The following is an 18,741-nucleotide window of genomic DNA, read 5'->3' as shown; positions in this document are numbered from 1 at the left end:
GCAAAGATTTGGCTCAGTTTCCATACCATATTATACTATGTCAACTACCATACTAAAGTAATGTTGAATCTATTCACTAAACTCTTTTGGTGGAGACAGTGAAAAGGAATCCTAACACAGGGCTAAAAGGCTGTCATCTTTATATAACTAAAGTGAGATATTGTTATATAGATTTTCGTGTTAGAGGAAATCTTACCTCTCGTTGTTGAAGAAAAACCATTCTTACTCACCCGTAATGAATACTCTGTTTCTGGCAGTTCAGAGGTAACCCCACCAGCCTCTTTTTCTTCTGTGCCAAAGTCTGATACCAGGATGTCATATTGATCTGTATCAAAGTCCAACTCAGACTTTCCATCTTTATTTCTGGGTAAAAGAGACAAGTACCAATCTAACAAAAACTGGTTCCAAAGGACAAAAATGCACTAGGAACCCAAGAGAAAAGAAACAATATGAGCCCAAACTCAGGTACCTATTTCTTTCCCTGACTACCAGTACCGAACTACAAATTACTCAGTTTGAAGACCACACAATATTTAGGGTATTTTCAGTCTGAACAAATCTACTATGTTTCATAGAGGTGGTAATGCCAAGTACAGAAGGAAAGAAAAAAAAAAAGGAAGGTGTGTACATATGTGATAAATCAATTGGATGTCAGTTATCCTCCAAGAAGGGCCTTATAATAAGATCCCAACCTTCTGGGTATTGTTGCATAGGTGATTCAACATCATTTTCCCTAACTGAATAAATAGATGAATCAAAACCTATTTCTTCTAATTTCAGCAATTGTGTAAGGACTAATGAGATACTGAGATTTTCACAGATCTTATTTCTTAGAAGGTAAAAAAGGTTATTATAGAAACAGCATATATTCTCTAGAATATCATTTATGAAATTATCATTTAAATGTAATAGTACTCATATTCCTTTCATAAAGATCTTTCTTCTTCTCATAATCATTTTGGGTCACTTAGTTGTGATCCATTCCAAGACTCTGGCTTATATCACTAACAACTGCCAGGGAAAAAAGCCAAGACCCATCTTTGCTCCTGGTGGGTTATGGAGAAAACATATAAATCAGAACGGTAGTTTCAAAAATTTGTTCTGTGCAACAGTAGTACCCCAAAATTCTCTTAAATAGAAAGAGAGAGAGAGGGAAGGAAGGTAGGTTGGTCACATGAGTGAACAAATACAATTGAAAACAATTCCTGGCCCTCGGAGACATCCCTACATTCTAGCGATACCTCTCTCATACTTCAGACTTTGCAAGCTCAGAGGTTCTGTGGTGAAAATGTAGCTCCTTCTTCAAGGCTGGACCAGGGCCATTATGGTATGTAGCTTTTATAAAGCCCATGTCACTATAATAGTATATTGTGGATTTTCCAGGGCAATCCTGATTCTTGCTACCCGACTCCACTTTAACACATACTCTGAGGAGTTTCCCTGGCCTTGCCCCTCACCATTCACCATCCAAGGAAAATAGGTCTGGAGAAACATTTTTTGAAATTGGGTAATGCTGCTTACTATATTACTCTTACATATTTTCAAAGCAAATTAAAATAACATTAGCATATTAAAGCCTCTGAGATGTCCTGCAATAAATCAGCATGGTAAACTTCAAGCCAGCTTTTCCTGAAGTTATGTGACCATGGAATCCTGTATTTACATAACACCTACTACTATATAATTGAGAAACGATGTACAAAGAAAAAAGTCTGCTTAATGTGTTTAAATCACTGGAAATACCTCAGGAAAATGATCCTTTATAATATAAATTATATTATTTGAGGTTTCCCCAGTAGGACAAAGGAAGATGTAATTTACCAATGTGTGAAAACATCCTTACTTTTTTCTTTTTAGTTGAAAGTACTTTCTATACAAACCAGCATGTTTTTAAATTTATTTTCTATTTATTGATTTTAGAGAGAGAGAGGAGGGGAGATGGAGAGAGAAAAACATCAATTTGTTGTTCCACTTATTTATGCATTCATTGGTTGCTTCTTGTATGTGCCCTGAGTGGGGATAGAACTCGCAGCCTTGGTGTATGATGATGCTCTAACAACTGAGCTACCTGGCCAGGGCAGCATAGTTTTAAATAAATTTAATCCAGCTAAGAAAGAAGGTGAAGCCAGGCCGGCTTGGCTTAGTGGTTGAGCATCGACCTTTGATCCAGGAGATCTGGGTTTGATTCCCAGTCAGGGCACATGCCTGGGTTATGGGCTCAATCCCTAGTAGGGGGCGTGCAGGAGGCAGCTGATCAATGACTCTCTCATCACTGATGTTTCTCTCTCTCCCTCTCCCTTCCTCTCTCTGAAATCAATAAAAATATATTTTAAAAAAAGGAAGGAGGTGAAATACCTGAATTTAGGAGAAAAGGAATAAACATACCTCATACTTTGTTCTATTAAACATAAAAATAACATCTCTATTTTATAATAAAGATTTTTAGGTTTTAGTGGACACTGTTAAATGTATTCCATTTGACATAACTAGATTAAACAAATGATATATTCTAGAGTATTTCTAGATTGTTTTATTAACTCTCAACACATAACCTGAAGCCAGCCTCATTAGAGTTCAAATTTATCTGTTTCAAAGTTTTTTCTACTTCTAATTCAGCTGCTCTAAAGCACTAATGCAGAGGTCTTTATTATTTTTTTTTAATATATCTTTATTGATTTCAGAGAGAGGAAGGGAGAGGGAGAGAAATAGAAACATCAATGATGAGAGAGTCATTGATCAGCTGCCTCCTGCACTTCCCCCTCTGGGGATTGAGACCACAACTCGGGCATGTGCCCTGACTGGGAATCGAACCTCAACTTCCTGGATCATGGGTTGATGCTCAACCGCTGAGCCATGCCGGCCGGGAATGAGGTCCTTATTTTTAAAGAGTGTGTTGTACTTTGTTACCCTAATGTCTCTTTATCTTTTTTTCCCTTTTTACTGAATTTATTGGATTACACTGGTTAACAAAATTATACAGGTATCAGGTGCACAATTATACAACACATCATCTATACACTGTATTGTGTGTCCAGCACCATTTATCCCCCCTATGCCCTCCTCCAACTCCCCCCTCCTCTACCAATCACCACACTGTTGTCCATGTCCATGAGTTTTCTCTCTTTTTTTCTTTTTTGCTCAATCTCTTCATCCCCCAAACCAGCTTCCCAACCACCCTCACCACCGGACAGCTGTCAGCGTGCTCCCTATCTATGAGTTTGTCTCTATTTTGCTTGTTAGTTCATTTTGTTCATTAGATTCCACATATGAGTGAAATCATATGGTACTTGTCTTTCTCTGACTGGCTTATTTAACTTAGCATAATGCTCTCCAGGTCCATCCATGCTGTCACAAAGGATAAGATTTCCTTCTTTTTACGGCTGAGCAGTATTCCATTGTGTAAATGTACCACAGCTTTTTAATCTACTCATCTACTGATTGGCACTTGGGCTGCTTCCAAATCCTGGCTATTGTAAATTGGGATGCCATGAACATAGGAGTGAATATATTCTTTCCATTTGGTGTGTTGGGTTTCTTGGGATAAAATCCCAAGAGTGGAATCACTGGGTCATAAAGCAGTTCCATTTTTAATTTTTTGAGGTAACTTCATATTGCTTTTCACTGTGGCTGCATCAGTCTGCATTCCCACCAACAATCCACGAGGGTTCCCTTTTCACCACATCCTCGAGAACACTTGTGGTTTGATGATTTATTGGTGATAACCATTCTGACAGGTGTGAGGTTATATCTCATTGTGGTTTTAATTTGCATTTCTCTGATGATTAGTAACACTGAGCATCTTTTCATATGTCTATTGGTCATCTGTATGTTCTCTTTGGAGAAGTGTCTATTCAGGTTCCTGTGCCCATTTTTTAATTGGATTGTTTTATTTTTTTGGTGTTTAGTTTTATAAGTTCTTCATAAATTTTGGATATTAACCCCTTATCAGATGTATATGTTCTCTTTCAGTGGGTTCTCTTTTCATTTTGTTGATGGTTTCCTTTGCTGTGCAAAAACTTTAGTTTGATGTAGTCACATTTGTTTATTTTTTCTTGTTTCCCTTTCCTGAGGAGATAACAGAAAAAATATTGCTACAAGAAATGTTTGAGATTTTACTGCCTATGCTTTCTTCTAGGATTTTTATGGTTTCACAATTTACATTTAAGTCTTTTATTCATTTTGCATTTATTCTTTTTTTTTTAATCCTCACTTGAGGATATCTTTTCCATTGCTTTTCAGAGAGAGTGGGGAGGAAGAGAGAGGGAGGGAGGGAGAGAGAAACATCGATGTGAGAGACACATTGATTGGTTGCCTCCCAAATGTACCCCGATTGAGCCTGAAACCAAGGTATGTGCCCTTGCCAGAATCGAACCCAGGACCCTTCAGTCCTCAGGCCAATGCTCTAGCCAGAATCGAACCTGGGACCCTTCAGTCCTCAGGCCAATGCTCTAACCACTGGGCAAAACTGGTTAGGGCGAGTTTATTCTTGTGTATGGTATAAAAAAGTGGTCTAGTTTCATTTCTTTTTTTCCATATCTGTACAATTTTCCCAACACTATTTATTGAATAGACTATCTTTACACCATTGTAAGTTTTGCCTCCTTTGTCAAATATTAGTTGACTATAAAGATGTGGGTTTATTTCTGGGCTCTCTTTTTTGTTCCATTGATCTATATGTCTGTTTTTATGGTAGCATCATGTTGTTTTGATTATTATAGCCTTGTAGTATAGTTTGATATCAGGTAGCATGATTCCTCCAAATTTGTTCTTCTTTCTCAAGACTGCTATGGATATTCAGGGTCTTTTGTGGTTCCATATACACTTTTGGAATATTTGTTCTAGATCTGTGAAATATGTCATTGGTATTTTAATAAGAATTTTGTTGAATCTAAAAAATTTCTCTGGGTATTATGGACATTTAATGATGTTAATTCTTCCAATCCATTAACATGATATACGCTTCCACTTATTTCTATCTTCTTCCATTTCTTTCTTCAGAGTCTTATAATTTTCTGAGTACAAGTCTTTTTACCTCCTTGGTTAAATTTATTCCTAGGTATTTTATTCTTCTGAAGTAGTTGTAAATGGGATTGTTTTCTTAGTTTCCCTTTCTTATAGTTCATTAATGGTGTATAAAAATGTAATTGATTTCTGGATATTTATTTTGTATCCTGCTACTTTACTGAATTCACTTATCAGTTCTAGTAGTTTTTTGGTGGAATCTTTAGGGTTCTTTCTATATACAGTGTCATATAATCTGCAAGTAAGGATAGTTTTACTTCTTCCTTTCCAATTTGGATGCCTTTTATTTGGATGTCTGATTGCTGTGGCTAGGAGTTCCAGGAGTATGTTGAATAAGCATGGTGAAGACGTACATCCCTGTCTTGTTCCCTATCTTAAGGAAAATGCTTGTTAATGTCTCTTTTTCATTGTCAAATAAGTTATATAACTTTCATTTACCTGTCTCAAAACAGTGTCCATGAATATAAAATAGATATTTATAATGGATTCTAAATATTTTAGAATAACATTGAACTGTCTTGATTATTTGTGGCAATAGCCTCAGGATATGCATGTCTATATTATCAAGTTCCCCATTTTACTAATAAGAACCACTTTCTCTAACAGAACTGTGGTTGTAAAAAAACATTAAGAAAAAGTATGCAATAAGATACAAATATCTATCAAAATTTATCTACTCTGCTTCTCTTGAAATTTGTTAGGATGTACTTCATCATACTACCTTTGCTTATTAGAATCTATCACCCTTGGTATACTATACCTGCGGATGTTCCAAATGAGAACACGAGTGCCTTTTTTGCCTGGGATGGCATCAAACTGGGACAGCAGATCATTTTCGCTGTTGAAAATTGAATAGTTCAAGATGGCTTCTAGGCTGGGCAAGGAATCCTCAGTAATAATCATTTTTTGTAAAACCAAATGCAGTCAAAGAAAAATTAGTATTTTAAGAGGATACTGTTAGTTAGGAAGATCTGCCTTTGAGTTGCATGTTTAGACAAAATATAGACATAGAGACATAAAGCATGGACATTAATGCTATAGAAGAAAAGAAAAGGCAAAATGAATAAAGGTTGTAGAGATGAACACAAAAATCAGTTACCCCTGCAGAATATAGCTTCAAGAATATAATGTAAATAAACACAGTTCTATATTTACAAAATAAATCAAAGGCTGAATTTTTAGACCCTTTGGAAGTCATGAGTTCAAACTTTACTGCTGTACTGCTTGGGTCAAGATGACCTGGTATCTAACAGAAATAATAGCTTGTCCAGGAATGGGAAAATGAGCGATTCTGCCATCAGATAAGCTGATGAATAGAATGTTTCTAGGAGTATAATACAAATGTAGCTACCCTTAGGGGAAAAATAAAGAGAGGGGGAACTTTACCAAGGTAATGGTGGTGTAGGAGAGATAGAGATCAAATAACAGTGAAATTTTCCATACAACAAAAGCATTTCTAGGCTTCTGTGAAAGGCCTACTTACTTTTAAAAAGCATTTAATAAGGGGAAATTCAAGTTAAATTTAGGACAGTTGAATTGATAGCTGGATTTGACCTGAAGAAAGAAATTTCTATCAAAATATCAGATTAGACTAATTTTTAACCAACATTCTCCATTTCCCAAAAGGATATTGTTTTGCTGGTTGAATGGAACAATTGGTACAATAACTGCCTGGGCCTGGACATATTCCAGGTAGGTCTGTGATAGGAGTCCAACAGTGAGAGTACCCCCATTCTTGGTGAAGACAAGAGCGTCCTTTCCTAGCCGCATGGAGCCTGACTTGAAACCATTACCAAAGACCCCGATGGGACACTGGCTCTTCTTTATTACTTTATCTGTAAAGCCAAAGCTGTAATTACACAAGAAAAAAGAAATCAGAAAAAAGAAACCAAAAACATAAAAAGCATCATAAGATGGGTGACAGGCAGAATGTTTAGGTTACAAATGAATAACACTTGTAAAATGTCATTCTTTTTTTTTCTTTTGATATTTCAGGGGAAACTATTAAGTTAAATGTAAAGGCAGCCTCTTTTCACTAACAAAGATAGCTGTAAAAGGTCATGGGTAGCTGCCTTTTAGTCTAGAGAAAATGGCTCTGATTGCTAATAGTAAGGTTAGGGTAAGGTAAAAAGGGTGGTTATCACAGAGTACACTGTATAGAGGGTAACAAAAGTACCAGATAGTGGAAGTGGTCAGAGGTACCAGACTAGACATCCCTTAACCTAGTTACAGCACCTTCTAGAAATCTGAAAGTCAAAGGTTATATATCTTAACAATTTCAACTCTCCACCCAAAAGATAACCCTTCCAATTCTTACCCTCCGCTTCGTCTGCTGGGACAGTTCATTGGAATGTGGCCAAGGGATAAAAATAGGTAGTTCTGCCTCTGAATATCAGCAAACAGCTGCAGTATAAAGTCTCTCTTGTTCTATTAAGGGCATTTCACTGAGTCACCTCAACAATCTCTGTAGCCCCTTATGATCAGTTTAATCTGGGAGTCATATCTTTTCCCTTTCATATATTCTCCATTCAAACATGCAACAAAATAATAGAAACCAAAAAAGTTAAACATATGAAATCTAGAAAATGATTATTATCTTCCTCATATATCTTCCCTCACTACAAATAAAACTAATTTAAGGGCTGTTTCTCTCCAGATTGACTAAGTTTACAATGTTGTACACTACCATTCATTCAATAAATATTTACTAAGTACCTATTATGTGCCATACATTGTGCTAAATATTGGAGATAAAACTGTTAATTAAAGAGACATGATTCTTGCCCTTGTGGTTTATAGTCCAAGGAAAGATTTCATATATTACAGATTAGATGCTTCTCTAACATGAATAAAATAGACACTCTATATGCCATGTCTGAGCAGCATGGCCATGGCTCTTATACTTTTGAGCAAGGTTGAGTTGCCTGGTTTCTACTTCCTGAGGCTGTTGCTTGTATTTATTCCCTAAGAAGGAATACCACCTTTCAATTTTCTATTTCAAAGTGTTATACAATAATACTATTAAGTCTTTCTAGAGTAGACAATTTACAAGAGCTTTGTGTACCCTACAAATAAATATAACTACAGAGAAAAGTAATTTCTAGGACAGTAGCTCCTTTGAAAATGCCAAAAGAGTGTTGTGTTTCTGCTGTCTATGGGCCTTAGTATTCCAGGAAATAAACATATAATAGTTGGTAAAATTAAGACATTCCTATTCTTTATGAAAAAAAACTGGCTAGAAAAGATGTGGTCATTATGAGGATTAAGTTATATACTTCATGCACAATATATTATAAAGTACTACTCAAACTTGAATTTTAAACTAACTCTAGAAGTCACTCTGAGAATTGTCATGTGCTATCCTCTAGCTCTACTTCAGATCTAATATCATATATAAAAGTCACGGCTCTTCATAAATAGTAACCTACTACATGAAATGAATCTATATGGTTATCTGAACTTAAACCTCTAATGTTACAAAAGCTTCAATTAGGTGGTCAAGAGAAAGTAGTGAAAATAGAGAGACTATATTACTTTCTTAATTTCCTAGCTTTCTATCATCTCTTTTCCCCTTTGTGAATATAAACCTTGATTGTGTTACTTGGTTTGAGAAGACCAAATTACTGAACTATTGTTCTCAATATTTTGAGAAAGTAAGAAGTCGGGCAGGGCTAGAACGAGAAATGGAAAAGGACAAGAATAATGAGAAGAGAGAATCTGGAACTCTGGATATTGTTATGTTCCACTTAATTCTTCCCATGTATTCTTTTATTCTGCTTAACAGTCCCATGTTAGGTATTCTATTTAACTGAAAATTGCAGAATAGATGCCAGATACTAATCAAATTACTACCTAATATAAAAGCCCTCACAATAAGTGATAGAGTTGTAGGAATGAATTTTGTATAGTTCAGTGTAGCTCACTCATTTTCCACAGAGATAGCTTGGCTTAGATACGTGGTTTCTCTTCACTAAGTCCCACTCTATCCTCTTGTGTAAGAGACAACAGTATTTATACACTAAGGGGGCTTGGATACCAGCTCTTTGAGTGTTATTCAGGAAGACAGCAGCTTGTTCCTGACTTTATCAAAATGTCAAGATTCTAGACTCTAGAGAGGTGAATTTAAATTGGGATTCTGACCAATGAAACAAACCTTAGCAAATCCATGCACATACAAGGGTGGGCACTGCTGTTTCCTAGATATATTGGTGATGTAATATGCAATATAAAAGAATGAAAGACTAAGCACACTGCTATTCTCTTGCTGTTGTTTTAGAAATGACCTACTGGGAAATGCACTTCTGAGCAGAGGTAGCAAATATCTTCAATCCATGGATCTGTTGCTGCTTTTAATCCTTGACCTCTGAAAGAACAGGTTTTCCACCTTGCTGAAAAAGGCAGCTGAATATATAGACTAGCTGGTTCACACACTAACTGAAGAAGCTAAAGAGAATTGTGGACCTTAAATTTGATAGGCTTTTCCTATTTAATTTGATTTTCATGGGATTGTGTATTTATGGGAAAAACTGTTGCTGCAATTACATAACTATTTTACTAGCCTGAAAATAGAAAGATTAGCACAAAGAACTGGAAAATGTGGATAGGATTATAAGAAATGTTATAGATCAAATAGAATTTCTGCAGGCTTAATAATTTTGCATATCTACCTCTATTATTTTTTCTAAATATAAAAGCAATATGTGCCCAAACCAATATAAGAAAAATTAATATACCTAATAATAATTTTCAAAGCTAGCTACCTCTAAGGTTCAATTATTTAAAAGAGAAATTGTGGTAAGTGGAATCCTTGGCTACAAGTTAGGATCGGATAAATGATCTCTTCTAAATAAATGGGACCTTCTAACAGATTCAAGTTTGTTTTAAGATATGATCAGAAATAAAATCTAGCACATATATCATATATAATCCAGGACACATTAAAAATTATTTAAAATTAATTTTTAAATATAAGGAACAATTTCCCAGCCCAAATTGGTGGGAAACATATTTGGCATGATAATGTCAAAAAATGCTAGGGCAAAAGAAGTTTCTGCCTGTTTACGTCTGTTTGTTCCTCATGAAAGAAATGAAATTTTAAATGAATGATACACACCCTTCATATTTCAACTCAAATGCCATTTCTTCAGGGTAGCCATTTTGGATTCCATAGATTAGAGCAGATCCCTCCGTTAAATGCTCTCACAGAAACTGTACTCTTCCTTCATAGCAGTTATCACTAGGAGGGATAGCCTATTTAGTAGTATTACTTGTAATCAATACTTTTCTATAGTTCTTGTTAAACTGTCAGTCCCTTGAGAGCAAGGATCATGTCTGTCTGGGTCACCACTTTATCTCTAGTGACTTTTACATAGATGTTCAGTAAAAATTTGTTTAATGAATCTCAAACAAAAATTGTTGCAATTATTTTAAAACCATCCTCCTTCTTCCTCCTGCCTTGTAACTATAAGCACCAACTTTCACAGATGTAGTTTCCACAGATGAAATGTAAAGCGGTAAGATCTGGGCTCAGTATTTAACAACTTCGTCACTGGAATAAGGTGTGGTGAGGAGTCAGTAAGAAGATAAGTGATTTAGGAAAAAAACTACTACATACAGAATTAGACATACAAATATTCTGGTTTCATTCCCACCTAAAATTGTATTTATCTTAATATAAAATATTAACTTTAGCAGACAAAAGTGATGCTATAAGTTAAAAGATAGGGCCAGCTCCATAACTTTACCAACATACTGGCCACTTTCTTATGTCACTTCTAGACACTTTCCTCAAACATTTTTCTAATTATGAGGGTATGAGACACAAGGTACACAGACCGCCAAGTGGTAAAACATAACCAAATTTATAATTAGTTATGCCCAAGTTTCATTTATTTTCTTTCATGGATCAACAGGATTTCCCTACAAACAGGGTTACAGAATTAGAATACCTTCAAAGAGAACTACAACTAAATGAATGTTTTCCAGTTCTATAGTTTGAAGCCCCTTCCCCTCCATAGAACCCCTCCATTGTTACTCATGCTTCACACACGAGTTCAGGAACCCACGTGGAGAGTAATGAACCTCATCTGCTAAAAAAGGAAGAGAGAAGGAAGGAATTAAGAAAATACTCATCTTTCACTGAGTGATAAGTGAAGATAATCAAGTACAAACTTACATTCTCAACTACAAACCTTTTCAAGTAATTAGCTGAACTGGGAGTGGCAATAGAAATCTGTATCACCAGCTTCAGCAGCTAGAAAAGAGAATTTCCTGATTTTGAAATTCTATTGCAAAACCTTCAAAGATTATGTGTATAAATGCCTTCTATTTATCTTTCATGGGGCTTGATTATGTCCAGTTACATTCATAATTTTAGTCCAAAGATCATCCCAATTCCAATACTTCTGATTTAAGAGTAATTTAGGTTAATATAAATTGGAGAAGGTCCCAGACCAGTGATGGCCTCCATGTCTTTACATTTGCTCTTCTCTTTGCCTGAACTCTTATCCCTTTCCCCCTGTTCCTTTACCTTGTTAAATTCGACTACTCACACTTAGATCTCAGTTTAACTATCACTTCACCTACGGCACTTTTCCTGACCTCCTAGATCAGATTGTGTTCCCCTGCTGACTTGTCCCATGGCATCCTATACTTTCTTATCATTATACTTATCATTTTTTAAATTATAATTATTGCTTAACTATATGAATTGTCAGCTAGACAGTATGCTCTGTGAGGGCAAAACCAGTGTCTATTTCATAACTAGTGCCCTGGCACATAATATATGCTCAATAAATATTTGTTGAATGAATAAAGGGAAAGTAAAATATTAAAGAATATCATCAAGTCTTAACTATAGTTCATGAACTCAAGACAAGAGACAAAGAATGAAGACATTTTACCTGAGCATTCGGTGTAATTTATGGGGTGTCATTCCACATCCATCATCAGTAAAGGTCAAACAAGATTTATTCTTGACCTCCTCAACATCTATAAAGACCGTCCTGGCAGATACATCTGGATCTACAGCGTTATCTGTAAAAGGTAGAAATCTGAGATATTAGATCTCTTTTTCTAATATTCTATTAAAATCTCTAGTTCAGTGCCCCTAAAACATTGAAAATGTCCTTTATTCCTTTCATGTGGATGTCCCAGAAGGTGAGCAGGAAGCATTAATGGTAGTGCACATACTATATTATAGAAAACAATAGATATGATAGCAGACGGGGGTATAAGCTGATTTTTTTTTTTTTTCATATAAAGTCTGATCTGTGATCTCTTTTTTCCCTTCAATCTTCGGGGTCTGTGGGAAAAATAACTCTTCCTATATACAAAGCATTATGCTCTGTTTTCATCTTATTACTTCTTGTCTTTTAGCCACTGCTCATGAACATACACAGTAAAGGGTGGCTATGGAGAAGAGCTAAATCACAATTTTGGTACAAATAGATGCATATTATACACAATACAGTTTACTTGTGAAAATTTTATTTTCTACTTTTTTACATCCACTCCTCTGTTAAAGAACATAGATATCATCACTATCCCTGTTTATAGCCTAAGAGGTGTTGAAAGAGTTAGAAGTTAAAATGAAAACATTAATTGACTGCCTAGATCCCAGTGATGGTAACAAGCTTGCTTAGGGAGAAAGTGCTTCTGCTTAGGTACTATGTAATAGTCTTAAAGGTGAGGCTGTCCAACCCTCATTAAATGGAGAACAAAGAATTAAAGTAGAAAAAAATATAGAGAGAAAGTTTCACAATTCCTCCTGAGTTAGGTCTTCATAATAGGTTAATTATTTAAGACTCCAAAGACTTCAAATATAGCCATATTCTAACATATGCATCATGTCCAAAACACCGAAGTGCTTTTGTTTAGTGGCCATATCTTTTTGCCACAGGTGCCAGTTTACGTAATAGTCAGTCACTGACACATGTAGTGTAACTGTCTCATTAGGATTCACTGGACCAAGTGGGAGGGCAGTTTGTGCAATATGTTGGATAGGTTTCTTAAGCACTCCTGTCTCTACTAGCTCTTTAATCAAGACTGAGACCTTCCCTTCCACCCTTTTCCCTTTCCCTGGCATCCTATACTGCTTTACTGATACCATGGGGCTCGGCTGAGAGATCCAGTGGGGGGCTGGCTGTATACTGGCCCCATTACCACTGTTCAAATTTGGCATTCCTCCACTGGGAACATGACTTACAAGAGAAGTATTACATATATAAAAAAATATCAATTTTTACAATGCAATTAACAATATTGGTTATAACCACTTGGATGTGTGGGATGTGCGGAATGTCCATCATATAAAATAAGACACAGATTAATTTCAAGGGCCACAATGATGTTGCCAGAATCAGTGATAAAACTGTCAGTGATTGTAACCTGAAAAAGTCGTAACAGTAGTAAGACATCACCAATAGTCCTAGAAGGGGGTTAAGAGGTCTGATGGAGTCAATCTTTAAGGACTAGGTGGGCCCAAAACTCTGTGTCATGTTGCAGATCAAGTGGGCCAACTTTTGGCAGGAATTATAAGTTTGACATGCAAAAGCGGCTTTATCAGAAATACAAGTTTTACTTTGTAAAAGAGGCAGCCGATTTTTTCTTTAACTGATAGAAGAATCCAGCATTCTGAAGCTGTCCACATTGTTTCAAGAAACTACTTGGCAAGCAGGCCTTGAATTGTTTTAAGACCTATCAGTCACTCCTGCTGGCAGAAAGCCAGGGCCATCGAGAATGATACCTTTAATTTGTCAACCAACAGGATATCACGTCTACTTTGAAAATTTTGCACGTAGAGAAATTTTTTCTAACATTTTGTAAACAAACATTCACAGTTCAAAAATGTAACGTATATCAATTCCAATTCCTTATTCATATAGCAGTGTATTCAATGAATCAGCTTGCAGGCCTCTCATAAAATCACTTTTACTTTTTTCCTCTTTAGTGCAAATTTTGCCCAAACTTTACTGCATGCTTCTTTACAGGAACATACCAAAGAGTTTTTAACACAGGCACTTCAGGAGTTACAAGGTAGTTGCCAGGAGCAGCTAGATATTTTATCTCCTTGGCTGGAAGCTAGTAGAGCACAGGGGGGAGGGGGTATGCAAGAGGCCAGGGTCAGTTGGAGCCGCAGGGAAGAAATCAGTGAGGCAGTCACAGCAGTAAATTCAGCTTTGCACTTACTTTCGGTTTTAAGTGGCCTTTCATTTAGCCTTAACAAATGAAATTATAATAATAACAAGATCAGCCTCAACAAATGAATTTGTAATAAAAGCACCAATCTGGTGGTTGATTTCAACCCTACCTCTTGTTGCTTAACCTTCCAAAAATTTATACTGCCAGATCCCAGGGAATCTATTTTCTCCCATGGCCCAGCCCATCCAGCCTTATGAACAGGTAGGACAATGAGAGAATTCCTACTGTTCTCCCCTTATCCACTACTTAGGCAAGGGCTGCACTAGCAGATCCTGAGATGTCTTTATCCCCTAACCTGGCCCACACAATCGTATGTGCTACCAGATACCAAGGAGTCTTATCTCTTCTAACCTGGCCCATGCAACCCTTAGTTGGAGGACTCTATCTCTACCTCTCCTCACCCACCACTTAGGCAAGAGCATGAAAAACCAGATTGCAGGCAAGCTATCTCATTCCCTAACCTGGTCCATCTGATCCCTGATCTTCTAAAAAAAAAAAAAAAAAAAAAAAGTATTGTAACTGAAGCCTCATTCCTCATGAGAACTGGGAAGGCATTAATGAAAAATTGTCCCATGACAGCCTCCCTGGAGAGACAGGCTGGGGAGTGGGGAGATGGCTTTTAAATTGATTTTATTTGGTGACATTGGTTAATAAAATTATATAGCTTTCAGGTGTACAATTTCAGGTATATAATACATCATCTGCATATTATATTGTGTGTTCACCACTGCAAGTCAAATCTCCTTCCATTACCATTTATCTCCTCTCAGGAGATGGCTTTCAGGTAGTGCCTCACAAGTCTCCCATCCTCTCCTGTCCCAGAAGGATGGCCTGCAAGTTCACCAGGATCAAGCTGTTGCCCTAGAGACATCCTCCAAGTATCTAAAAGTATTTTAGTCTAAAATTAAGGTCATCATCTTCTGACACAAGCTATTCTTCCTCTGTTCTACACACACACACACACACACACACACACACACACACACACACACAGTGTCAGCATTCAAATGACCACAAGTTTGATATTCAAAAGTCATTTTTATCCCTCCCTCTCTCTTACCCTATACACATCCTTAGGCTCTCTCATATTCTGCTATCTCTATTCCCATTGTCACTTTCTTAGTTTACAGAATTTATTCCCTCTCATCTGGGTTATTGTGATAACCTCCTCACCAGTCTTTTAAAACCAAGTCTCTCTCTTCTCCAATCCATCTTATACACTGCTGCAAGATTAACTTTCCTGAAGCACAGCTCTGACCACGACATTCCCTTGCTCAGAAAACTTCAGACTAAAAAGGCCAAATATCCAAGCCTCTCATCACATCCTGGTCCCAGTGGGCCTTTTTAACTTCATTCTTTACTTGGTACTTGGAGTCAAAAAGACCTGTGTTTGAGTCCTGGATCTGCCACTTACTAGATATGTAACCTTGGAAATGTAAATTAAATGCTCTGAGCCTCTGTATCCTCATCTGTGGGATGAGAATAATAATAATACCATTTACATCAAAGGGTAAAATTAAAAATGTATTTGTGAAAGCTCTTTATAAACTCCCTAAGGACCTAGGGTTTTGACTATTTGTGAACTTCATGCTCTAATTAAACTCAACTACTCAGTATTCTTTATGCCTTTGTTCATGCAGTTGTTACTTTTGCCTGGAATGCCCTCCCCTCCCCACACCCATATCCACATGTCCCAATCCTTCAAATCTCAGCTCAAATATCACGTCTACAAAGCTTTCCCTAACCCTCCTCTTCCTGGTAGGCTGGAAGTCATCCCTCTCTCCTCTAAACCCCCACAGCACTTGAATGTGTATATCTTTACTGATATATCACTTTTCATTTTGTTGTTATACAAAGCATAAACCTTCTGTACATATTTTATCTTTCTTACTAGAAGAGTGAATTTTTGTACCTACCATGGTGGCCTTGCCCACAGTGAGTACTCAATAAATATTTATCAAATGAATGATTCACTAGAAAATTAATGCACAAGTAGAGGAGAAAACTGTTGAAGGAAAACCTACACTGAAAGTTTTGGATTACCAGTTAACACTTTGTTCTCCCTTTTCCCTATTATTAATATGACCACAAATAGTTGTGATTTGGATTTAAAATATATGTTTGTATATATATACACACACACATACACATATATATGTAGGCATGCATGTGTGTGTATATATAAAATACTCATAAAAACTTGTATTCATATGGGACTGCTTAGGCCAGGCTTAGGTTAATGCTTAAGACAAAAATCATACTTACAAAGAATTAAAGATCATCCATAAAGTTCAGTACACAGTAGACACATATGGTTTTGCACAGTGTCACTGTGAGCTTAGCTGATCGAAAAGTACATTTGTCTCCTATTCCCCACTAAGTAAATTGTCACTTTTCCCTCTCTTTTTTTCTTTTATTAAGTTACATGCACATAGACCTCATTCCACTGTGCAGAGTTTCACTTAGGCATGGTACAAAACTTTAAAGATATAGTCCCTGTTCTCTAGGATTCAAAATATGTCAATGCCACTTTTTCCCCAGCACCTTCTAATGGACAGTCATACATATTGTAAGCATTCTGTTTTATGGTCAAACTCATCATCAAAGTTCCCTGTCACCCTTCCAAATAACTCTCCTGCTGCCCACTGACTTCTTGCCCAAGACAACTCACACAGCATGGCCACAGCTATTGCTTAAGTAGGAATTGGGGTTCACTTGGGGAGCTCTGAAACCATTTTCAAGATTTAGTTCTGTGCTACCTTGCCCCATAAATATTTCTCCCTCCTTTAAGTTTTTGAAACATTTATAATGTGCTTTGTATGCTGCTGCATCTTGTCCAGGAATGGTTTTCTTCTTTGCTTTCCACATAGTATTTAGCACACTGCTGCAAAAGCTGGTGTACTTGGTTGGCTTCAAGGGATGAACTGAAAATGCTTTAAAAGCAAACATTGGTGGAAGGGGAGGTTAAGTGCTCAGTATTCATTCCAGCGGTGTGAGGGCGCTCGTGGACCATGGACCTAGCCCTCTGCAGTAGCAGGGAGCCAAATGCACTCGTGTCATCTCTTAAGAAATGTCCCATCATTCCCAGATTCTTTGGTCCCCAAAGTTAAAGAACTCCGTTTTCCAGACCTTTCCTCATGATCCTACTGGGTGCACTACAATGCCTCTGTGCTAGCTCAGCGCCTTTCGGCCGGCCGTAGTCAGTCCCTGTGGAGCCCAGCTGCCTTAGGGCCCCATCTCCTTTCTATTATTTACTAAGCTATCCTAAAATGCCTGGAACATCACGAGCCAGAGAGAAAACCCACATAGGAGTCCTAACTCATTGGAAACACCTTGTTTCCTCAGCTTTATTCGCAGAAACTCGTCCCTGGTTAGAGAGCCCTCCTCCTCCACCGCTTGTGGAGCGGGGGCCAGTCCCGACGCCCCCACCCCAGCCCCGGCCCGCCCCGCGCGGCTCCTCACATTCCTCTCGCGTCCACGGCACCACGTTGGCACCACTGCCTTGGGCGATCGGGGCCAGGCCCGCCCTCACCACTCACCTAGCAGCTCCGCGATGGCACTGAAGGGTCGCGTGTGGCTGCTGGAGTTGCTCTGTAGATAGCGGGGGCTCATCTGGGGGTGAGAGAAGGTCCCGTCCCGCGTGAGGCCTCGGCCCGCCGGGCCCTCCCCGCGCGCCCCCCGCAGCCCCGGGGCCCGCGCACGCGTCCGCCCCCTCGGGTCCCAGACCTACCGTGCTCAGGCGGATCCCAAATGCCTGCGGGCTGCTGCCTGGCCGGGCCAGCCCGCTGCCCGGCGCGCCAGGGCCCACGGGGGCCCCTCGGTACAGGAGCATTTTTTTGGCCGCCACGATACTCGGTTGCTGCCTCCAGACTACTTGCCCGGCCGTCCCGGGCTGGAGCTCACTCACTCGCACTCGCAGCTGGCCGCGGCTGTCCCGGGCCGGCCCTCTCTCGCTCCCACCCGCAGCTGGCGGGGGCGGGGCGCGCTCCAGCCACCTGTCCGGGGCGGGAGGGGTGAGGCGGGCAGAGCTGAGCGGTGGCCCCGCCCTGTTAGCACCTCTCCAGACCCACCGACTGCCTGTAGTCCTCCGGCCGTACAGAAATATGGCGACCTCCTGACAGCCTCTTCTTGATCCCCGCCCCTAATTAATTCTTGGCGTTTGCCATAGGCCAGGCCGCCAAGCGGGAAAGCGCGGGGGGAGGGGGACGGGGGCGGGGGGCGGGGGCAGGGAAGCGGGGGGCGGGGGGCGGGGGGAGGGGCGGGAATGAGGCGAGGAGAGGGAGAGCGTGTAAGGATTTCTGGAACAGAGTCTCAGGCTGCATGACTAACGGGCAGGATAAGACAAGTCTTAGAAGTTCTAAAGACCACAGTTGTGCTGCTATCTGGGGAGATAGCAGACTTTCGCAATGGGAAAACATTCCGACTACTCTGGCTCAAACGTCCCCCCAAGCACCCAGAACTTTCTAGAAGGCTATTGGCAAATCATCTTCAAAGCTTTGCAGGCCTGGGGGTAGACTG

The 18,741-nt window shown here is 38.8% G+C and overlaps 1 protein-coding gene across 4 annotated transcripts in view; it reads right to left on the bottom strand.

The window, feature by feature from the left end:
- MORC4 (MORC family CW-type zinc finger 4) overlaps positions 1–18,320 on the bottom strand; it is a 61,217-nt gene extending 42,897 nt beyond the window's left edge. For 2 of the 4 annotated variants that reach the window (XM_081124987.1, XM_081124988.1), the window contains exons 1-6: positions 17,954–18,317; positions 17,763–17,835; positions 11,925–12,057; positions 6,654–6,871; positions 5,783–5,930; positions 231–363 (exon numbers count right to left, since the gene is read on the bottom strand). In XM_081124987.1, coding sequence (XP_080981113.1) covers positions 231–363; positions 5,783–5,930; positions 6,654–6,871; positions 11,925–12,057; positions 17,763–17,835; positions 17,954–18,055 — 807 coding nt within the window. In that variant the 5' untranslated portion in view covers positions 18,056–18,317. Of the gene's footprint in view, positions 1–230; positions 364–5,782; positions 5,931–6,653; positions 6,872–11,924; positions 12,058–17,762; positions 17,836–17,953 lie in introns of all 4 variants that reach the window. The other 2 variants (XM_081124989.1, XM_081124990.1) reach the window with 2 other exon arrangements.
- Between the last annotated feature and the right edge of the window lie 421 nt (positions 18,321–18,741).

This window comes from Miniopterus schreibersii (assembly GCF_964146895.1).
Source record: "Miniopterus schreibersii genome assembly, chromosome: X".
In the NCBI taxonomy this organism is placed as follows: Eukaryota; Metazoa; Chordata; class Mammalia; order Chiroptera; family Miniopteridae; genus Miniopterus; species Miniopterus schreibersii.
This window is presented reverse-complemented; position numbering and strand designations above follow the sequence as displayed.